General features: G+C 66.6%; 2 protein-coding genes, 1 long non-coding RNA gene and 1 pseudogene across 3 annotated transcripts; 2 read left to right on the plus strand and 2 right to left on the minus strand.

The window, feature by feature from the left end:
- Nucleotides 1–1,616: 1,616 nt before the first annotated feature.
- LOC119857908 (phosphatidylinositol transfer protein beta isoform-like) lies at nt 1,617–13,368 on the minus strand. Its single transcript, XM_038407438.2, is given in 12 exon segments — nt 1,617–2,100; nt 2,293–2,372; nt 2,470–2,592; nt 2,787–2,897; nt 5,017–5,094; nt 5,408–5,491; nt 5,827–5,901; nt 6,328–6,398; nt 6,401–6,408; nt 12,572–12,717; nt 13,092–13,122; nt 13,225–13,368. Coding segments are annotated over 11 exon segments (894 nt in total). The 5' UTR covers nt 13,344–13,368; the 3' UTR covers nt 1,617–2,100; nt 2,293–2,324.
- Nucleotides 13,369–13,615: 247 nt separating this feature from the next.
- Nucleotides 13,616–17,289, plus strand: LOC119857904 (annotated as a pseudogene).
- A 494-nt stretch (nt 17,290–17,783) lies between these two features.
- Nucleotides 17,784–18,917, plus strand: LOC122460754. The gene is made up of 2 exons (XR_006282233.1): nt 17,784–18,044; nt 18,341–18,917. It is a non-coding gene; the product is annotated as an uncharacterized LOC122460754 (long non-coding RNA).
- On the minus strand, nt 18,627–21,596 carry NUPR1 (nuclear protein 1, transcriptional regulator). Its single transcript, XM_038407412.1, has 3 exons — nt 21,296–21,596; nt 20,016–20,160; nt 18,627–19,846 (listed from the first exon to the last, which is right to left on the minus strand). Exons 1-2 carry the CDS (start codon nt 21,396–21,398, stop codon nt 20,024–20,026), a joined length of 240 nt encoding a protein of 79 aa, XP_038263340.1. The 5' UTR covers nt 21,399–21,596; the 3' UTR covers nt 18,627–19,846; nt 20,016–20,023.
- Between the last annotated feature and the right edge of the window lie 700 nt (nt 21,597–22,296).

The following is a 22,296-nucleotide window of genomic DNA, read 5'->3' on the forward strand; positions in this document are numbered from 1 at the left end:
CTGTTTTCAGGGATCATAAAACTGAACACGTGGGGTCGGAAGGAGAAACCCACTGGCCTCCCCCCCCCCACCCCCAGCTCTGCCGGTGCCCCTCACTCCCGACCCACAGCCTCTGCCAGCCCAGCTCTGCCCCCCCAGCCCTGCCGGTGCCCCTCACTCCCAACCCGCAGCCCCTGCCAGCTCAGCTCTGCCCCCCCAGCTCTGCCGTTGCCCCTCACTCCCGACCTACAGCCTCTGCCAGCCCAGCTCTGCCCCCCCAGCCCTGCCAGTGCCCCTCACTTCTGACCTGCAGCCCCTGCCAGCCCAGCCTTGCCAATCCCAGCTCTGTTGGTGCCCCTCACTCCCGACCCGCAGCCCCTGCTAGCCCAGCCCTGCCGGTGCCCCTCACTCCTGACCTGCAGCCCCCTGCTAGCCCAGCCCTTCCCCCACCAGCCCTGCCGGTGCCCCTCACTCCTGACCCACAGCCCCTGCCAGCCCAGCCCTGCCCCCTGCCAGCTCTTCCGGTGCCCCTCACTCCCAACCCGCAGCCCCCTGTTAGCCCTGCCCCCCCCCCCCGCACACAACTGAGTTGCAGTGCCGGGGGGGGGCAGTGGAGCAGGGCTATTGCAGGAAGCTCTGGGGTTGCATCATGAATCTCTGAGCAAAAGAAACTGGCCAAGAGCGAGAGCTGGGTGGAGGGGAAGTGAGGGGGTTTCACCCGGGGCAGGCGAATTTCCCAGAAGCTTTGTCCTAAAGGAAAATGTCAGGGTCACCCCATCTTATCTGGGGCCCAGTGCCGGGACTTGGCCCCTCTAGGGTGGGGCGGGGGGGCGGGCATGGGGGGCCCTCATCAGACACTGGGGCTGGGCACACAGGACCCCTCGCCCAGCACTGGGCCACGGTTTCCCAGATCACCCTCACGTGAGCCGCGGGCTTTAACCGAAAGCACCGGGTAAAACCAGCTGGGCGCCTGACACTGGTCCAGCAGCAGGGGCTCTTTCTTGTCCCTTTTCCCCAGAGCTGCGTCATGGGCAGATCATCGGTCGGGACACCCCTCCGGGCATGGCCCCTGTATGTCATCCTCCCCAGGCTGCCCCCAGCCTGGGTCCTGGCCACCCCCAGCCTGGGTCCTGGCCACCCCCAGCATTGGAAGCACGTTCCTGCCACACATACCCCAGCCTGTCCGCAGGTCCAGTCTGTCCTGAGCCCCCCCAGCCCAAGGGTGAGGGCTTGGCTAGGAGACCCAGTCCCTGAGATCCCACCACCACCCCTGGACGAGGCACCCAAGCCCCCAGCTCAGAGCAGGGCCCAGGAGCGCTGGAGCCAGGCTGGGCCCCACAGGCTGCCCCCCCAGCCAAGGGGGCTCCAGGTGGGGTAATTTGCATACAGGAAGGGGGCATGGCCAGCCGGTGGCCCCACCCGAGGGAGGAGGAGGAGGAGTGGATTCCCAGAAGCAGGGGGGCCCCCACAGAGAACTTTCCCCCCCGCCCTCTCCCCCCCCCACCGGGCAGGGGGTTTCCAGCAGTTCCCATATGAGAGGCAGTTTCGGGCCGGAACCCACTGGGCATCCCCAGCCCGGCAGCCCCCAGGGCCCCCCCAGGAGCAGAGCCCCCCGCCAGGTTAGTTCACAGCTCGTGTCTGACAAGTTCTTGTTTTATTGATCATGGTTTTGCACCATCCTGAGTTACAGAACATGTGTGTGTGCAGGGGGCGGAGGGGGTGTCTGGAGGCAGATCTCCCCCACTGCCCCCGCCCTGGGCACTTGGAGCCCTGCAGAGAGTGCCTGGTCTGGGGTGTCCTCCCCCGACACTGAATATCAGTCCCCCAGGGGAATGTAATCATTTCCGGGGGCTCCCTGCTCCCCCCGCCATGATTCCAGTGGGGACAGGAACCTGTTGAAACCTGGGAGAGCTCGGGAGGTTGCCAGGACCAGCACCCCCCACTCTCCCTGGCAGTGCCTGGGTGGGATGGGCTGGGGCTGTCCCGCCAGAGATCACTAGGCCATGATCAGTCGGGAAAGGGGGTTCAGAGTGCCCCCAGCTGGACGGAGAGCGAAGGGGGATCCCCGGGGTCCCACGAAGGCAGCTGGGTCCTCACTCCCAGGCGGGAGGGGGCAGAGTCCTAGGGGAGACGGGGTGGGGTTAGCAAGAGACTGGGGACACCAGATCCAGCCCCCCAATTCCTGTCCCGAGAGCCCCTCACGTCCCCAGCTCAAAACCCTAATCCAGGGAAGGTGGAGACCTGGGGGGGGGGAACGGGGAGTCCTCCAGGCCCAGCACCCCTCTCCCTGAGCCCTCTCCAGCCCCCCCATACCATGTCAGTGTCCCGCTGGCACCGGCCGGGGGTCACTCGTCTCCGGCCGTCATCCCCCGCACGGCGCCTTTCTGTCTCATCTGCAAGGGGGAGAGGGCGAGGTTAAGCCCTGGCTAGCCCTGCCCCCACAGGAACCTGCCTCCTCCCCTAGGGGGGCAGATCCCCCCACGCCCCCACCTCATCCAGCTCCTTCTGCGTCTCCTCCTCCATTCGGCGAATGTCGGCCATGCTCAGATCCACCCACTTGTCCAGCCAGCAGAAGAGCTGCCGGTGGAAATTGGTGAAGAGACGTCGCTCTTGCTAGGGGAAGAGACAGAGAGAGGCGTCATATTGCGGGGGGGGGGGGGGCGGGCGGCAGAGGGGACAGGCTCCTGCCCCATTCCCCGCCCCTGAGCCAGCCAGTCCCTGTCCTGGGGCGGATGGGAGCCAGCACCCCTGGAGAGGAGGGGTCCCGTGTCCCATTCCCCACCCCTGAGCCCACCCGCCCGTCTCACCTTGTGTATGAATTTCTCCACGCGGCCCTGCAGGCCCCACCAGCGGAATTTCACCGTCACCAGCTTGTAGGCGCACATGTGGGGAGAATCCTTATAATTGGCTAATTCCCTCTAGGAAAGGACACAAAGGACATCAGAATGGTCCCACCACCCAGGACCCTATCTGCCAAGAGTGGCCAGTGCCAGGCGCCATGTTCTGGTCATTCCCTCTGAAGCAATTATCGAGTGTCCATCCCGTCGCCCAGTCCCAGCCGCTGCCCGCCCCAGGTTTAGAACCAGGGGGTTAGACGGGGCCACAAGGGACATCTAGTCTAACCCCTGCCAAGATGCAGGATTTCTTCTGTCTAAAGGGACGCCCAGAGCAGGGGGGTGCGTCTCTGCCCAGCCTGGCTAATAGCCAGTGATGGATCCCTCCTCCAGGAACTAAGCTAGTTCTTTGTTGAACCCCATTATAGTTTTGGCCCTCACAACATCCCCTGGCACAGAGTTCCCCAGGCTGTCCGGGCGTTGGGTGAAGAAATACTTCCTTGTGTTTCTTTTAAACCTGCTGCCGATTTATGTCATTGGGTGATCCCGAGCTCTTGTGTTACGAGGAATAAATAAAACTAACTTTCTCCACACCAGCCATGATTTTATAGCCCTTTATCCTATCCCCCCTTAGTTGTCTCTTTTCCAAGCTGGACAGCCCCAATCTTACTAATCTCTCCTCATACAGCAGCCGTTCCATGCCCCTAATCATTGTTGTTGCCCTTTTCTTGAACCTTTTCCAATTCCAATATATCTGTTTTGAGATGGGGCGACCAGATCTACATGCAGTATTCAAGGTGTGGACATACCATGTGTGATGAAGTGGGGATTTTCCCTTGTTATGTTGTATGTGAGCCTTAGCGTTTTGCATGAATGCTGTGTGTGCCTCAGTTTCCCTGTGTATTGCACCAATGTCTGGGTGGTGGGAATAAGGGGGTGTGACTTTTGTGGAGGCTGTTCCAGCTGCCTGCAGGGGTGCTATGGCCGCCCCTTCGTAACCCAAGACCCAGGATGGGGATGCAACAAGGTGACTCTGGCCTGGAAAGCGAGACAAAGGCTGGAGGAACAACGGACCAGGCAGACGCCAGGCTGAGAGTCATGTCTGACTGCGGAGTTGGGGGGCAGGACCCTCTGGCTTCCCCAGGACCCTGCCTGGGCAGACTGGCTGCGGGAAGCACACGGAGGGGCAGAGGATGCTGGATGCTCCGGGGTCAGACCCAGGAAGGGGGAAGCCGGGTGAGCTGAGTGTCCCGCAGACAGGCTGCTCCCCGAGAGGAGGCTCCCCCAGAGTCCCGCCCGGCTCCCTAGGGAGCAGTTCCAGAGCATCGCCCGGGGACACCGTGACACTGACACTCTGGACTTATATAGAGGCAATATGATATTTTCTGTCTTCTTATCTCTCCTTTTCCTAATGGTTCCTAACGCTGTTCGCTTTTTTTACTGAGGCTGTGCACTGAGGGGATGGTTGCAGAGAACTCTCCACAACCATGCCAAGATCTCTTTCTGGAGTGGTAACAGCTCATTCAGACCCCATCATTTTATATGTACAGTTGGGATGATGTTTTCCAATGTGCATCACTTTGCATTTATCAACATTGAATTTCATCTGCCATTTTGTTGCCCAGTCACCCAGTTTTGAGAGATCCTTGGGTAGCTCTTCGCAGTCTGCCTGGGACTTACCTAGCTTGAGTAGTTTTGTATCATCTGCAAATTTTGCCACCTCCCTGTTTACCCCTTTTTCCAGATCATTTATGAATATGTTGAATAGGGCTGGGCCCAGTACAGGCCCCTGGGAGACCCCACTATTTACCTCTCTCCTTCTGAAAACTGACCATTTATTCCTATGCTTTGTTTCCTGTCTTTCAACCAGTCACTGATCCATGAGAGGCCCTTCCCCCTTATCCCTTGACTGCTCACTTTGTTTAAGAGCCTTTGATGAGGGACTTTGTCAAAGGCTTTCTGAAAATCTAAGTACACCATATCCACTGGGTCCCCCTTACCCACATCTGTCAACCCCCCCCATACAATTCTCAGATTGGGGAGGCTGATTTCCCTTCACAGAAGCCGAGCTGATTTTTCCTCAACAAACCGTGTTCAATGTGATGCTGCAAACAGGAGCAGACAAGCTGCCGTGAACCCAGGAGTCCGGGCTCCCAGCCCCTCCCATCTCCCTCCCTGTTCTAAGACACCAGGCAGGAGGTACCTTCCAGTCTGGACCAAGTGGTCCTCGCCCTGTCTTCACAGACGTGAAAAGAGCCGGATCTTCATCTGCTCTGTAATCCTGGCACAGAGAGAGAGGGGGGCGGGGGGGGAGAGAGAGAGTGTGCTGATCTGCTCCCAGACACCCTGTACTCAGGGCTGGGCTGGCAGGGGGCTGCGGGTCGGGAGTGAGGGGCACCGGCAGGGCTGAGCTGGCAGGGGCTGCGGGTCAGGAGTGAGGGGCACCGGCAGGGTTGGGGGGGGCAGGGCTGGGCTGGCAGGGGCTGCGGGTCAGGAGTGAGGGGCACCGGCAGGGCTGGGGGGGGGGCAGGGCTGGGCTAGCAGGGGGCTGCAGGTCGGGAGCGAGGGGCACCGGCGCAGGTGGGGGCTCTCACCTCCTCGGACACCTGGGACCGGTCAGCGATGTCTATGTGAACGACTTCCACGCCCTTCCACGTCTCCATGTCCAGACCGTGAACCTGCCCCGGACAAGGAGGGGAGCCGTCAGCGAGGGGGGAGCAGAGCATTATGGGTAAGTGGTCTCACTGCCCCAGCTGCGGGAGGTGCTGGCTAAGGGGGGACACCCGCACCCCAGGGCTCTTCCTACTTTGGCCTCCTTCCCCAGGGAGCGGGGCTGACTCTCGCTGGCCTGATGGGGCTGAGGAGGGAAGGGCTGTGGGGGTCACCGGGGGCGGGGCTGACAGGGGGTACTGGGATGGGCAGAGGGACGGGACGCAGAGCGGGCACCGGGGGTGGGCCAGGCTGGCCGGGGGCAGGCAGCAGAGCTGGGGCCACTGGGGCAGGGCTCACTTACATTGTCCTGGGTGCCCAGGTCGGGTTTGTGCCACGTCTCGATCTTGATGATGAAATCGTCCTTCATGTACTCGTTCTGGGGGGCAGGTACCCGAGAGGGGAGGTCACAGAGCCCAGAACCCCCCTGCAGACCCCCCCATCCCCAACACCTCCCAGGCAGGGGCAGCCACAGCGAGATACGGTCCTAGATTGGGGACGGCGTCCCAGGGGGATCCCCCATTCCCTGGGGCATGAAGACCTGCCAGTTCCCCCCCATGGATCCTGCCCCCCAGCTGAGAAAGGAAGTGGAAGGAACTTACTGTGATGACTGCAGTCCCGGACCCCAGGAGAGACGGCACAAGAGAGAGAGATGGGGGAGATTAGCAGCAACATGAACAGCAGAGAACCCCAGGCGGTCCTGGCTCCCGGCCCCTCTGCTCTGACCCCCCGCCGCCACCCCCCCTCCCAGAGCCAGGAGAGAACCCAGGCGTCCGGGCCCCAGTGTCCGGGCTCACCGGTGCGCAGTAGGGTAGGCGTTCCAGGCCTTCTCGTGGAATACCAGGGAGCCCTCAGGCGCCAACATCTTCACGAAGCCGGCACCTTGCTGTGGGGGGAGCACGTGGGGCTCAGAGTCGGGGGGCCTTGGTCTCACCCGCTCCACCAGGCCCACCTCCGCCTGGGCACCTCCCACCACCCCAGCCCTCCCTTGGACAGCACCGACTTTATCCCCCTTTAGCACCCCCCTTTATCCCGCTGTCCAACTGCACTGACCCTCCCCCCCGCTGCCCCCATTAGCCCCCTCCCCACATCCCGCTGCCCCCCCATTATCCCGCTTCCAACTGCCCAGCCCCCTGCCCCCCATTATCCCGCTGTCCAAATGCCCTGCCCCCTCCCCCGCTTCCCACTGCCCCCCATTATCCCGCTGTCCAACTGCCCAGCCCCCTCCCCCTGCTGCCCCCCATTATCCCGCTATCCAAATGCCCTGCCCCCTCCCCCGCATCCCGCTGCCCCCCCATTATCCCGCTGTCCAACTGCCCAGCCCCCTGCCCCCCATTATCCCGCTGCCAAATGCCCTGCCCCCTCCTCCACTTCCCACTGCCCCCCCATTATCCCGCTGTCCAACTGCCCTGCCCCCTCCCCCGCTTCCCACTGCCCCCCCCATTATCCCGCTGGTCCACTGCCCTGCCCCACCCCCGCTTCCCACTGCCCCCCCATTATCCCGCTGTCCAACTGCCCTGCCCCCTCCCCCACTTCCCGCTGCCCCCCATTATCCCGCTGTCCAGCTGCCCTGCCCCCTCCCCCGCATCCTGCTGCCCCCCATTATCCTGCTGTCCCGCTGCCCCCCAATTATCCCGCTGTCCAACTGCCCTGCCCCCTCCCCCCGCTGCCCCCACATTATCCCACTGTCCAACTGCCCTGCCCCCTCCCCCCGCTTCCCCCCCATTATCCCGCTGTCCAACTGCCCTGCCCCCTCCCCCGAATCCCGCTGCCCCCCCCATTATCCCGCCGTCCAACTGCCCTGCCCCCTCTCCCCGCTTCCCACTGCCCCCCCATTATCCCGCTGCCAAATGCCCTGCCCCCTCCCCCGCATCCCGCTGCCCCCCCATTATCCCGCTGTCCAACTGCCCTGCCCCCCCCCCGCATCCCGCTGCCCCCCATTATCCCGCTGTCCACTGCCCTGCCCCCTCCCCCGCTCCCGCTGCCCCCCATTATCCCGCTGTCCAACTGCCCTGCCCCTCCCCCGCATCCCGCTGCCCCCCATTATCCCGCGGTCCAACTGCCCTGGCCCCCTCCCCCGCATCCCGCTGCCCCCCCATTATCCCGCCGTCCAACTGCCCTGCCCCCTCTCCCCGCTTCCCACTGCCCCCCCATTATCCCGCTGTCCAAATGTCCTGCCCCCTCCCCCGCTGCCCCCCCATTATCCCGCTGTCTAAATGTCCTGCCCCCTCCCCCGCTTCCCGCTGCCCCCCCATTATCCCGCTGTCCAACTGCCCTGCCCCCACCCCCGCTTCCCGCTGCCCCCCCATTATCCCGCTGTCCAACTGCCCTGCCCCCTCCCCCGCTGCCCCCCATTATCCCGCTGTCCACGCCCTGCCCCCTCCCCCGCATCCGCGGCCCCCCCATTAGCCGCGGTCCAATGCCTGCCCTCCCCACATCCCGCTGCCCCCCATTATCCCGCTGTCAAACTGCCCTGCCCCCCCCCCCATCCCGCTGCCCCATTATCCCGCCGTCCAACTGCCCTGCCCTCCCCCACATCCCGCTCCCCCCATTATCCCGCTGCCAAATGCCCTGCCCCCTCCCCCGCATCCCGCTGCCCCCCCATTATCCCGCTGTCCAACTGCCCTGCCCCTCCCCCGCATCCCGCTGCCCCCCCATTATCCCGCTGTCCAACTGCCCTGCCCCCCTCTCCCCGCTTCCCACTGCCCCCCCATTATCCCGCTGTCCAAATGCCCTGCCCCCTCCCCCGCATCCCGCTGCCCCCCCATTATCCCCCTGTCCAACTGCCCTGCCCCCTCCCCCGCTTCCCGCTGCCCCCCATTATCCCGCGTCCAAACTGCCCTGCCCCCTCCCCCGCTTCCCGCTGCCCCCCATTATCCGCTGTCGACTCGCCCTGCCCCTCCCCACATCCCGCTGCCCCCCCATTATCCGCTGTCCAATGCCCTGCCCCTCCCCCGCTTCCCGCTGCCCCCCCATTATACCGCTGTCCAACTGCCCTGCCCCCCCCCGCATCCGCTGCCCCCCCCATTATCCCGCTGTCAAATGCCCTGCCCCTCCCCCGCATCCCGCTGCCCCCCCCATTATCCCGCTGTTCCAACTGCCTGCCCTCCCCCGCATCCCGCTTGCCCCCCCATTATCCCGCTGTCCAAACTGCCCTGCCCCCTCCTCCCTGCTCCCGCGCCCCCCCATTATCCCGCGTCCAACTGCCCTGCCCCTCCCCCGCATCCCGCGCCCCCCCATTATCCCGCTGTCCAACTGCCCTGCCCCCTCCCCCCGCTTCCCGCTGCCCCCCCATTATCCCGCTGCGAACTGCCCTGCCCCTCCCCCCGCATCCCGCTGCTCCCCCATTATCCCGCTGTCCAACTGCCCTGCCCCCTCTCCCTGCTTCCCGCTGCCCCCCCATTATCCCGCTGTCCAACTGCCCTGCCCCTCCCCCGCATCCCGCTGCCCCCATATCCCGCTGTCCAACTGCCCTGCCCTCCCCGCATCCCGCTGCCCCCCCATTATCCCGCTGTCCAACTGCCCTGCCCCTCCCCCGCATCCCGCTGCCCCCCATTATCCCGCTGTCCAACTGCCCTGCCCCCTCACCCGCATCCCGCTGCCCCCCCATATCCCGCCTGTCCACTGCCTGCCCCTCCCCCGCTTCCCGCTGCCCCCCATTATCCCGCTGTCGAACTGCCCTGCCCCTCCCCCACATCCCGCTGCCCCCCATTATCCCGCTGTCCAACTGTCCTGCCCCTCCCCCCGCATCCCGCTGCCCCCCCATTATCCCGCCGTCCAACTGCCCTGCCCCTCCCCCACATTCCGCTGCCCCCCATTATCCCGCCGTCCAACTGCCCTGCCCCCTCCCGCATCCGCTGCCCCCATTATCCGCTGTCCAACTGCCCTGCCCCCTCCCCCGCTTCCCGCTGCCCCCCCCATTATCCCGCTGTCCAACTGCCCTGCCCCTCCCCCGCATCCCGCTGCCCCCCCATTATCCCGCCGTGCAACTGCCCTGCCCCTCCCCCGCATCCCGCTGCCCCCCATTATCCCGCGGTCCAACTGCCCTGCCCCTCCCCCACATCCCGCTGCCCCCCCATTATCCCGCTGTCGAACTGCCCTGCCCCTCCCCCACATCCCGCTGCCCCCCCATTATCCCGCGGTCCAACTGCCCTGCCCCTCCCCCACATCCCGCTGCCCCCCATTATCCCGCTGTCCAACTGCCCTGCCCCCTCCCCCGCATCCCGCTCCGCCTGCCCCCATTATCCGCTGTCCAACTGCCCTGCCCCCCCCCGCATCCCGCTGCCCCCCCCATTATCCCGCTGTCCAACTGCCCTGCCCCCTCTCCCCGCTTCCCACTGCCCCCCCATTATCCCGCTGTCCAAATGTCCTGCCCCCTCCCCCGCTTCCCGCTGCCCCCCATTATCCCGCTGTCGAACTGCCCTGCCCCTCCCCCACATCCCGCTGCCCCCCCATTATCCCGCTGTCCAACTGCCCTGCCCCTCCCCCGCTTCCCGCTGCCCCCCCATTATCCCGCTGTCCAACTGCCCTGCCCCTCCCCCGCATCCCGCTGCCCCCCCCATTATCCCGCTGTCCAACTGCCCTGCCCCCTCCCCCGCCCCCCCCCATTATCCCGCTGTCCAACTGCCCTGCCCCTCCCCCGCATCCCGCTGCCCCCCCATTATCCCTCTCTCCAACTGCCCTGCCCCTCCCCCGCATCCCGCTGCCCCCCATTATCCCGCTGTCCAACTGCCCTGCCCCTCCCCCCGCATCCCGCTGCCCCCCATTATCCCGCTGTCCAACTGCCCTGCCCCTCCCCCGCATCCCGCTGCCCCCCCCATTATCCCTCTCTCCAACTGCCCTGCCCCTCCCCCCGCATCCCGCTGCCCCCCCATTATCCCGCTGTCCAACTGCCCTGCCCCTCCCCCGCTTCCCGCTGCCCCCCATTATCCCGCTGTCGAACTGCCCTGCCCCTCCCCCACATCCCGCTGCCCCCCTATTATCCCGCTGTCCAACTGCCCTGCCCTCCCCGCTTCCCGCTGCCCCCCCATTATCCCTCTCCAACTGCCCTGCCCTCCCCCCGCATCCCGCTGCCCCCCATTATCCCGCTGTCCAACTGCCCTGCCCCTCCCCCGCATCCCGCTGCCCCCCCATTATCCCGCTGTCCAACTGCCCTGCCCTCCCCGCATCCCGCTGCCCCCCCATTATCCCTCTCTCCAACTGCCCTGCCCCTCCCCCGCATCCCGCTGCCCCCCATTATCCCGCTGTCCAACTGCCCTGCCCCCTCCCCCGCTTCCCGCTGCCCCCCCATTATCCCGCTGTCGAACTGCCCTGCCCCTCCCCCACATCCCGCTGCCCCCCCCATTATCCCGCTGTCCAACTGCCCTGCCCCTCCCCCGCTTCCCGCTGCCCCCCCATTATCCCGCTGTCCAACTGCCCTGCCCCCTCCCCCGCTTCCCGCTGCCCCCCATTATCCCTCTCTCCAACTGCCCTGCCCCCTCCCCCGCATCCCGCTGCCCCCCCATTATCCCGCCGTCCAACTGCCCTGCCCCCTCCCCCGCTTCCCGCTGCCCCCCCCATTATCCCGCTGTCCAACTGCCCTGCCCCTCCCCCACATCCCGCTGCCCCCCCATTATCCCGCTGTCGAACTGCCCTGCCCCTCCCCCACATCCCGCTGCCCCCCCATTATCCCGCCGTCCAACTGCCCTGCCCCCTCCCCCCGCATCCCGCTGCCCCCCCATTATCCCGCTGTCGAACTGCCCTGCCCCTCCCCCCACATTCCGCTGCCCCCCATTATCCCGCTGTCCAAATGCCCTGCCCCCTCCTCCGCCTCCCGCTGCCCCCCCATATCCCGCTGTCCAACTGCCCTGCCCCCTCCCCCCGCTTCCCGCTGCCCCCCATTATCCCGCTGTCCAACTGCCCTGCCCCCTCCCCCCGCATCCCGCTGCCCCCCCATTATCCCGCCGTGCAACTGCCCTGCCCCTCCCCCGCATCCCGCTGCCCCCCATTATCCCGCTGTCCAACTGCCCTGCCCCCTCCCCCGCATCCCGCTGCCCCCCCATTATCCCGCTGTCGAACTGCCCTGCCCCTCCCCCACATCCCGCTGCCCCCCATTATCCCGCCGTCCAACTGCCCTACCCCTCCCCCACATTCCGCTGCCCCCCATTATCCCGCTGTCCAACTGCCCTGCCCCCTCCCCCGCTTCCCGCTGCCCCCCCATTATCCCGCTGTCCAACTGCCCTGTCCCCTCCCCCGCATCCCGCTGCCCCCCCATTATCCCCCTGTCCAACTGCCCTGCCCCTCCCCCGCTTCCCGCTGCCCCCCCATTATCCCGCTGTCCAACTGCCCTGCCCCCTCCCCCGCTTCCCCCCCATTATCCCGCTGTCCAACTGCCCTGCCCCTCCCCCCGCATCCCGCTGCCCCCCCATTATCCCGCTGTCCAACTGCCCTGCCCCTCCCCCACATCCCGCTGCCGCCCCATTATCCCGCTGTCCAACTGCCCTGCCCCCTCCCCCGCTTCCCCCCCATTATCCCGCTGTCCAACTGCCCTGCCGCTCCCCCGCATCCCGCTGCCCCCCCATTATCCCGCTGTCCAACTGCCCTGCCCCCTCCCCCGCTTCCCGCTGCCCCCCCATTATCCCTCTCTCCAACTGCCCTGCCCCCTCCCCCGCATCCCGCTGCCCCCCCATTATCCCGCTGTCCAACTGCCCTGCCCCCTCCCCCCCGCATCCCGCTGCCCCCCCATTATCCCGCCGTGCAACTGCCCTGCCCCTCCCCCGCATCCCGCTGCCCCCCCATTATCCCGCGGTCCAACTGCCCTGCCCCTCCCCCCGCATCCCGCTGCCCCCCCATTATCCCGCTGTCCAACTGCCCTGCCCCTCCCCCGCATCCCGCTGCCCCCCCATTATCCCGCTGTCCAACTGCCCTGCCCCCTCCCCCGCTTCCCGCTGCCCCCCCATTATCCCGCTGTCCAACTGCCCTGCCCCCTCCCCCGCTGCCCCCCCATTATCCCGCTGTCCAACTGCCCTGCCCCTCCCCCGCATCCCGCTGCCCCCCGAGGGGGGGCTCACCTGTGCAGGTGGTAGATCTTGTGGGTGAACTGGCCGGCCTCGCCCGGCCGCTCGTAGGGCTCGTTGGCCAGCACCTCGATGCCCTCCCCGCCCCCTGTGTTGTTCTTGCTGGCCTCCGCCACCGAGAACAGCTGCCCCACCTGGTACTGGGGGGGGACACGGGGTGAGCCTGGAGCCCCGCCCCCTCCGACCCGCCCCCCGCCCGACCTTGGCCCCGCCCCCAGATAGCCCCGCCCCCTCCGACCCCCACTAGCCCCGCCCCCCCGCCCGTCCTCGGCCCCGCCCCCAGATAGCCCCGCCCCTACTTCCCGCCGCGTTCCAGCTAGCTCCGCCCCCTTCCGCCAAGCCCTCCCCACCGGCCCCGCCCCCGCTAGCCCCGCCCCTTTTCGCCCGTCTTCGCCCCTGCTAGCCCCGCCCCTATACTCCGCCCCCTTCCAGCCAGCCCATACCCCCGCCCGCCCACCGGCCCCGCTAGCCCCGCCCCCAGCCCATCCCCCACCGGCCCCGCCCCCGGACTCACCTCTGCCACGGAGCAGGGCAGCAGCACCCGGCTGCGGAGAGAGAAGGGGGGGTCAGAGCTGGGAGCCCCCGGCGCCCCTCCCGCCCCGCCGGCCCCCCGCCCCGCGCCGGCGCCTCCCCCCGCCCCCACTCACAACTCTTTGATCAGCACCATCCCGCGGCTGCACCGGAAACGGGAAGCGCCTCCCCGCCAGGGCCCCGCCCCTTGGACGCCACTTCCGCCCGCACTTTGTCCCCCCTTCCGAGCCGGCATCGGGGCTCCGAGATGACGTCATCTCCCCGCGTTGACAGGGAGGGGCGGGGCTCAGGGAAAGGGGCGGGGCCACGGGGCGGAGGGGCCCGGGCTGGCTCCAGCCTCCCCGAGCGGCCCCTCCCGCTTTCATCTTGCCCCTCCCCCCTCCTTCCCCTTAGTGCTGCCCCTCCCCCCTCCTCCTGCCCCCTCCCCTTCGGGGTGCCCCCACCTCCTGCGCTGCCCCGGAGCCCGCGGGACAGCAACACGTCATACGGAGGGAAACTGAGGCACACCTCGGCTTCATCGCAATGCTACAGAAAATCCCTAGCACAGCCTGGCCCCCCTTCGAGGCCCGTCAGACACCACCCAGCCCTGGCCCTCCCCACGGCCCGGCTCGGCACAGCCCAGCCCCATGGCGGGAATGCCAGCGCCACGCCCCCCGGGCCTCCCGCCGCAGTGCCCCCCAGCTCGGCTGCTGCCGGGGCCCCCCTCTGGGGCCCCGGCCTGCGTCTCCCCGCCCCGGCGGTGGGCGAGTGAACGGGCGGGCGCAAGGGGACTCGGCTCGGGCGCAATGGCCGGGGGCAGAGCGCAGCCCAGTGTGTCCAGCCATGTCACGGGATCGAGTCGCGCTTCAGCTCGCTGCTCCGGGGCCTGGGGGCTGCACGGGCGGGACGCGGCTCCAGCGGCCAAGGGCCCCTCTCCAGGGCAGCCCAGAGGTGAGGGAGCCGGCGCCGCTGGGTCCGCACTCGCCTGGCCTGGCCAGCACCACAGGGCCCGGCTCCGGGGGCAAGGCCTGGGCCGCACAGGGAAGCGAGCGGAGTTTGACAGCGCGGCTCGCCCTAAGGCCCCGTGTCCGGCGCTGCCCTGGGCCGCCCGGTGCCCGAGACACGCTCCCCTCAGGCAGGGTGGAGCCACAGCGCCGGGGGGCCCCAGACCCTGCGCACTGGTTCGTGCTGCCAGCCGGGCCTCGAGGACCCCTATGACCACCCCAGAGCCGGGCTGGTGGGTTAGAGCTGGGAGGGCCCAGACGCCTAGGTTCTCTCCCCGGCTCTGGGGTGGGGGGAGGGGGGGCCGGACGCCTGGGTTCTCTCCCGGCGCTGGGGGGGGGTCCAGATGCCTGGGTTCTCTCCTCGGCTCTGAGGTGGGGGGAGGGGGGTCTGGACGCCTGGGTTCTCTCCCCGGCGCTGGGGTGGGGGGTCCGGACGCCTGGGTTCTCTCCCCGGCTCTGGGGTGGGGGGAGGGGAGCACACACATCTCTCCCGCACACTGAACTGGCTGGTCCGGGCCTGGGGGCTGACGCCGGAGTCCGGCTGGAAGCCGAGAGGTAGCGTGTGAGCAGCGAGCCCAGGCGTGGGGCGCTGTGGGGCAGGGGGAGGTTGACCCCGATCTCTCCCTTCCAGCCCCCCATGGTCCAGGCTGAGCCGGTCCCGGGCCTGACCCCCGACATGGTCACTCGCTTCCAGCTGGCGGCCGTCCGGGGGGTTCCGCTGACCAGCGACACGGCGCAGTTGTGGGGGCGGATATGGGGCTTCCCGGCCCGGCCCGAGGATCTTCTTATCTGCACCTACCCCAAGGCGGGTGAGTGGGGACGGGGGCTGCGGGGTGGGAGTGAGGGGCGCTGGGGGGCTGCGGGGTGGGAGTGAGGGGCACCGGCCAGGCTAAGGTCTCTCAACTCTGCCAGGCACCATATGGACTCAGGAGATCATGGACATGATCCAGCAGGATGGGGACCCCCAGAAGTGCTGCCACGTCCCCATTTACCAGCACATCCCCTTCCTGGAGCTCTGCCCACCCCGCCCCCTCCCATCTGGTGAGAGCCTGAGGAGACTCTGCCACAGGGGGCAGAGGAGGGGCCCGGGAGGGGCTCATGTCTTGGGGTTCAGACCCCACTCACCAGTGCTCCCGTCTGGTTCAGGGTTTGAAGACGCTGCGGCGATGCCTCCCCCATGGAACCTGAAAACCCACCTTCCCCTGGGAGCTGGTGCCCCCCTCCTTCTGGGAGCAGGATTGTAAGTTCAGGACACCTGGGTTCTCTCCTAGGAGGGGCAGCAGCTGGAGGTTAAAGTGTAGGGGAGTCAGGACAGCTGGGTTCTCTCCTGGGAGGGGCGGCAGCTGGAGGTTAAAGTGTAGGGGAGTCAGGACACCTGGGTTCTCTCCTGGGAGGGGCGGTGGCTGGAGGTTGAAGCAGGGAGGGAAAGCCAGGACGTCTGGGTTCTCTCCCTGTTCTCTCTCCCCTCAGGTGATCTACATGGCCCGTAACCCTAAGGACAGCGCCATCTCCTATTTCCATTTCCAGCGGATGAACCAGATGCTCCTGGACCCGGGCAGCTAGGACCAGTATCTAGAGACCTTTCTAGCTGGGAGAGGTGAGTGAACCTGACAGGCCCAGCCACAGGGACAGCACTTCCTGCTGTCCCCCCCTTCCCACCCTGGAGTCCCCCAGCCCAGCCTGACCCCCCCCCTCCTCTCTGACAGTGCCTTGGGGCTCCTGGTTTGACCACGTCCATGCCTGGAGGGATGCGAGGGACAAGCACTAAATCCTCTCCTCTCCTCTTCTATGAAGATATCAAGAAGGTGAGCGCTGTGAGCTTCCCCTCAGCAGTGGCCCCAGCTGGGCTCTCCTGGTGCTGCGATCTTCCCTCCAGCAGTGTCCCCAGCCAGGCTCCCTCAACACTGCAATCTTCTCCCCAGCAATGCCCCCATCCAAGTTTCCCTTACACTGTGATCTTCCCCCCAGCAGTGCCCCCAGACGGGCTCCCCCTGACACTGCAATCTTCCCTCCAGCATTGCCCCCATCCAAGCTTCCCCAGCTGTCATGAAGTGTGGGGGAGTCAGGGCCCTGCATCACACACTTCCCAATTCAGCGTCACTCTCAGCCAGCCAGTAACACAGGAGACTTATTAGACGACAGGAACATGGTCTAAACCAGAGCTTGTAGGTGCAGAGAACAGGACCCCTCAGTCAGGTCCATCTTGGGGGGCAGGGAGCTTGGACCCTGGCCCCAGGTCTCCCTCCATTTCCCCAGCCAGCTCCAAACTGAAACCTCCTCCAGATGTCTCTTCCAGCCTCCCCGGGCTCCTCCTCCAGCCTTTGTCCAGTTTCCCAGGCAGGTGTTACCTGGCCCCAACCCCCTCCTGGATCGAGTGTGGGGGAGTCATGGCCCTGCACCCCCCTCCTGGGCTCTCATGTTACCTGCCCAGGTATCATCCCTCCAGCGAAGCCCCGCCCGCTATCCCATCCCCCATGCAGACAGCCCCAGTAAAACTCCCCGACAACATCCCTGCTCCATCACACCGACACTGCGAGCTTCCCCCAGCCCGGCTCCCCTGCGCTGCAAGCTTCCCCCCAGCAGTGTCCTGTGTCTCTCCACCAGGACCCGAGAGGCGAGATCCAGACGGTGGGTCGGTTCTTGGGCCGGGAGTTGCTGGAGCCAGTTCTGGAGACGATCGTTGAGCACACGTCATTGGAGAGCATGAGGGAGAGCCCCATGGCCAACTACAGCACACTGCCCCCCTTTGTCATGCTTCATGCACAAAGGTGGGGGCTGGGAGCCTGGACGCCTGGGTTCTCACCCAGCTCTGGGGGGTGGGGGTCACTGTGAGCCCAGAGGCCTGTGTTCTCTCCCAGCTGTGGAGGGGGCGGGGGTTGCTGTGAACCTGGACGCCTGGGTTCTCGCCCAGCTCTGGGGGGTGGGGAGGTCTCTCTGAGCCCAGACTCTCTCCCCTCAGGCTTGGTGGGTGACTGACGACCCAGTTCATGGTGGCGCATAGCGAGCGATTCGATGCCGAATGGGCCCGGCGGCTGGAGGGGAGTGACCTGCGTTTCTGCACCTGGCTCTGAGGGGGCAGCGGGGCCCCCGGCCTCTCCCCAGTGACGCTCACGTGGTAGGTCAGGCACCCATGTGGCTGGGCCCCCCCTGGGGACAGCAACGGTTGTTCCCCTGCAATAAACAATGACACAGAACGAAGCAGGTGCCTCTGGGTCACTGACCCCCCCCAACCCCAGGCCTGGAGCGGGGGAGGGGCTCTAAGCGTGAGCTTCCCACAGCAGTGCCCCCAGCCCCCCAATTCTTCAAGGGGTGCCTGGCCTGCTGGAAGCCCTGGGGGAGGAGGCACTGGACTACATTGCTCAGCGTGCTTTGTGGAACGGCCCAGTGGGGGCACGGAGGCTCCTGGGGGGCATGGTTCAGGGCTTCTGGGTTTGGCCCGCAAGGCCTTATGGGAGCTGTGGTTCTGTGTCCTCCCCATAAGATTCCATCTCCCAGAACCCCTTGCGTCCCCCCCATGGCGCCGGCCCTGGGCTGAGAACACCCCCCCCCCCGGGAGCCCGGCTGGCCAGGAGCGTGAGCTGTGGGGTTGCCACGTGCTGTATGGACAGTGCCTTGAGCCTGTGGGGGGTGGGGCTCTGCTGAGGGGGCAGGGCTCTGCCCAGGTAGGGGGGCAGCCAGAGGGTGATGGGGAACCACTGGAAGGGAAGAGCAGCTTCATCAGCCGGAGAGTAGCAGCCATGTTAGTCTGTATTCGCCCAAAAAAAAAAAAAAAAAAAAGGACTTGTGGCACCTTAGAGAGAGGATGGCCAGGGACTGCCCTCCTCTGGGACAGGCCAAACTGGGGGCGGGTGGGAGCGTGGGCCCCATGTCCTACCCCCTCCCAGTCTACAGCTCCAAGCAGAAGCGCTGCCCCCCGGTGATTGAGCACGGGGACAGCGCCCTCCTCTGGTTCCGTGAGACCCCTGTGAGCAGGGCTGCAAGGGAGAGGGCAGGGGCTGGAGCTATCTGGGAGGGTTCTGCTATGGGGCAGGGGATTATGGGGGGGGGGGTCTGTTGCAGGGGTTTGGGAAGCTGCCTTGGGGAGGGGCATGGGATGTGGGTGGGGTTAACACAAAGGAGGCAGAGTTTAGGGGGTTGTACAGGAGCTTCCAGGGCATTGTGGGTAAAGGGGGGAGGAGTGTTTCTGGGGGGATCATGGGCAGCAGGTGCTCCCAGGGCATTGTGGGTAACCCCCCAATCTCTCTCACAGGCAGCTGGCTGAGGAGTACCTGCCAGAGCATTGGGGAGCAGGACCTCAGCTGAGCAGTGCTACTGGTTGCCCCAGTGCATGCTGGGATCGGGACTCCTGCCCCATGGTGTCCTCACTGCCAGCTACCCCCAGTGTTGGGGGGGGCAGTCCTCTCTGATTGGACAGTTCTGCTTACTCTGCACTTGATTGGCTGGGCCAGCACCTCAAGGAGTCCAATTGGCTGGCAGGATGTGCTCCTGGGAAATGTCACCTGCAGCTGAATGCAGTCCCCTCACTGGGTGGCATGTTTGAGGCCTGTGCCCCCTCTTCTCTCATTGGCCGAGTCTGCTAGCTCCAGAGAGGTGCAGTTTGTGATTGGATGGGGCCACCCTCACCTGTGCTGGCCTGTGATGCACCCCTGGGTCCTCCCTTGTCTGTGATTGGATGACTCCATACACCCATGAGCCTCTGACTGGTTGGTATAGCCAGCACCAGCCACCCCACTAGAGGTGCCTTCAGCATGTGATTGACAGCTGTCCGGGGGGCACTGTTATCACTGAACCCCCTCCCAGGAGTCGGGGCTATGAGGGCCTCCCCACAATTAATAGGCTGTTAGCCTCTTTCCCCGCCAGCTGCAAAGGATGCTGGGAGTTGTTATACCCTCCCTTGAGCTAGTTACAGGGGGCAGCCCCAGGGTCACCCTAAAGTCAGGTATGTGTGTGTGGGGGGAATCGCCTGCCATGACATTCAAAAGGGCTGCCCCACTGATGGGCAATGGCCAAGCTTGGCAGCAGGAAGTAATGTCTGCACCCCTTGGCGTGAGTTCCAAGATGGCCACCCTTGTGACAGGAAGTGATGTCATCGGTGCCAATGCTGCTTCATTGCTCATCCCTCCCAGATCCAGGCCCCTCTAATCCCCCTGACCCGTGGGGGGCTCTGCAGGCCCCCAGCAGCAGCTGCAGCATTAAATGCTCCACTAGGATAAATGTCTCATACCCATCATCTACCACCCCACAGGGCTCAGGGGGGCCCAGGCACCCCCCAGCCGCAGGGGCCCGTGGGGGAGTTGAGGGGCGTGTCCCCCATTCTGTGGGGAGCAACCCCCTCAAGGTGCTGTCTGCCCTGTTCTTGAGGGGCCGGTTTCCCCTCGCACGAGGCAAAGCCCCATCAGCCTTGCAGATGTTAAGTGTCTTTATTGCGGGGGGGGGGGGGGAGACAGACCTACCCCCTCGGTGCCCCCCCTTCACCCTCACCCCACAATTCCCTCTTCTCTTCCCCGCTGGAAATGAGCCAAATCACCCCCCCCCACCAGCGAGGCTGCTCAGGGCCCCCTCGCTGCTCCTCCCCACAGAGGCCTGTTAGGAGAGGCCTGGGCTGCCATGGCAGGAGTCTCAGCATAGCCGCCTGGCGCCCCTCATCCCCGCTGGGTGTCGGCCATCTTGGCAGGGGGCGTCCGTCCGGCTAGTCTCTGTGTCCGTGTGGCGTTGCCGTTGAGTCTGGAACCAGGTTCGCTTGGGAGGTTCAGAGCTGGGGGGCAGAAGGGATGTGAGGGGGGCTCCAAGGGAAACTGCTCCACCTCCCGCCCCAAGTGATATCCCCATCCACACAGATGCCCGACAGGAGTGCCAGACATCTTGGCCCCCCTGCCCGGCCCCCCTTTACCTCCCTCCCCCGTCCAGCCCAGGGCGGCTCTCACCGTGGGGCTCACTCCTGGCCACGCCGGCGCTCGGAGTGCTGCAGTTTCAGGGTGATCTTGCGCTCGTGGCCAGCGGGGTTGGGCCGGTTTGTGTTCCCAGCGGCCTCCCGCTTGGAGCGGCCCTTCCGGCTGCACCCGCCCGGCACTGCGGGGAGAGAAGGGGGTGTCAAGGAGTGTCGGGGAGTCAGGGCCCTGCCCCCCCACTTCTTGTGATTCACCAAGACTCTCAGTCACCCAGGAACCCAGAAGGACACAGGCCCCAACAGAGCTTGTAGGTACAGAGACCAGGACCCCTCAGTCAGGTCCGTCTTGGGGGGTGGGGAGCCCAGACCCTGGCACTGGGCCTCCCTCCCTTTCCCCAGCCAGCTCCAAACTGACCCTCCTGCCAGCCCCTCAGGCCTTTGTCTCTCTCCCGTCCCTGGACCTCTTTGTTCTCCAGCCCCTTCAGTTGGCACCTTGCAGGGGAGGGGCCCAGGAGACTCTGGGCAGACACCATCACACTGGCCCTCTAGGGCAGGGGCAGAGGCACCGACTCCGTGGGTGATCTGGGGCTGGATGGCTGCCACTCCTGCAGGGCATCTGTGTGAATGGGGATATCACTGTGGGGAGGAGGGGGATGGGGTAGCTTCTCTTGGAGGCCCCCCCTCACATCTCATCTCCACCTGGCAGCTCCTTCCCCAGCTCACCTCCATCTCCTCCCCCAAGCGCGCCGCTTTCCCCCTAGCTCCGGGCGCTTGCCGCTGCCAAACAGCTGTTTCAAGTGCCAAGCCGGGGGAGGAGGGGGAACGTGGGGTGCTCAGGGGAGAAGGAGGGGCCAGGGTGGGGATTTGGGGAGGCGTCCAATAAGGGCAGGGAGGGGGTGGGGCCTGGGTGCACAAGCACCCACCAGTGCCATGAGAAGTTGGCGCCTATGGGCAAGGGTTCTCAAACTGGGGGTCGGGACCCCTCAGGGGGTCACGAGGTAATTACATGGGGGAGGTCGTGAGCTGTCAGCCTCCACCCCAAACCCCGCTTTGCACCCAGCATTTATAATGGTGTTAAATATATTAAAAAGTGCTTTTAACCTATAAGGGGGGTTGCACTCAGAGGCTTGCTATGTGAAAGGGGTCACCAGGACAAAAGTCTGAGAACCCCTGGACTAGGGCTCTGCAACAATCACACCCCCTTATCCCCTCACCTAGTCTAGGTTGGGAGTGGGGGGCACTGGCAGGGCTGAGGGAGCTGTGGGGCAGGAGTGCGGGGCACGGGGGGGGCGCGCGAGGGCATGGGGGGGCACTCACTGCTGTAGCGCTCGGTCAGGCTGTAGTAGTCGTAGGGGTCGAAGTGCTGCCCCTCGAAGGGGGTGGGGACCAGCTTGTGGGGCTCAAGCAGGGCCCCGGCCATGGCTCTGTCCTGGACGTCTGGGCCTGGTGCAGGGAGCGTTCGTCCGCACTTGTTTTCCACCCCACGTCGCCGGCCCCCCTTTTATTGCCACCGCACCCAGGATTGCATCATCCCCCTGCCCCCGCCTCTGGGGGAGGGAGCCGAGCACGTGATGGGCCCTCCAGCAAAACAACACTGACATCATACCCCCCTGCCCTGCCCCTCCCTCCCGCCCCACAGCCCTCCGCCCAGCCCGCGCCCCTCGCTCCCGCCCCACAGCCCCCCGCCCAGCCCGCGCCCCTCCCTCCCGCCCCACAGCCCCCCCGCCCGCGCCCCTCGCTCCCGCCCCACAGCCCCCCCTGCCCTGCCCCTCCCTCCCGCCCCACAGCCCTCCGCCCAGCCCGCGCCCCTCGCTCCCGCCCCACAGCCCCCCCTGCCCTGCCCCTCCCTCCCGCCCCACGGCCCTCCGCCCAGCCCGCGCCCCTCGCTCCCGCCCCACAGCCCCCCGCCCAGCCCGCGCCCCTCCCTCCCGCCCCACAGCCCCCCCGGCCGTGCCCCTCGCTCCCGCCCCACAGCCCCCCGCCCAGCCCGCGCCCCTCGCTCTCGCCCCACAGCCCCCCTGCCCTGCCCCTCCCTCCCGCCCCACAGCCCCCCGCCCAGCCCGCGCCCCTCGCTCCCGCCCCACAGCCCCCCCGCCCGTGCCCCTCGCTCCCGCCCCACAGCCCCCCGCCCAGCCCGCGCCCCTCGCTCCCGCCCCACGGCCCCCCTCCCTCCCGCCCCACAGCCCCCCGTCCTGCCCGCGCCCCTCGCTCCCGCCCCACGGCCCCCCTCCCTCCCGCCCCACGGCCCCCCGTCCTGCCCGCGCCCCTCGCTCCCGCCCCACAGCCCCCCGCCCAGCCCGCGCCCCTCGCTCCCGCCC

This window comes from Dermochelys coriacea, chromosome 6 (genome assembly GCF_009764565.3).
Source record: "Dermochelys coriacea isolate rDerCor1 chromosome 6, rDerCor1.pri.v4, whole genome shotgun sequence".
Classification (NCBI taxonomy): Eukaryota; Metazoa; Chordata; order Testudines; family Dermochelyidae; genus Dermochelys; species Dermochelys coriacea.

Bases quoted from the DNA above. Each gene is read 5' to 3' on its own strand.
- NUPR1 (XM_038407412.1), bottom strand. From the start codon at position 21,398: ATGGCCGGGGCCCTGCTTGAGCCCCACAAGCTGGTCCCCACCCCCTTC. The intron at 20,161-21,295 runs GTGAGTGCCCCC...CTCTCCCCGCAG, and splicing joins CCTGACCGAGCGCTACAGCA to TGCCGGGCGGGTGCAGCCGG.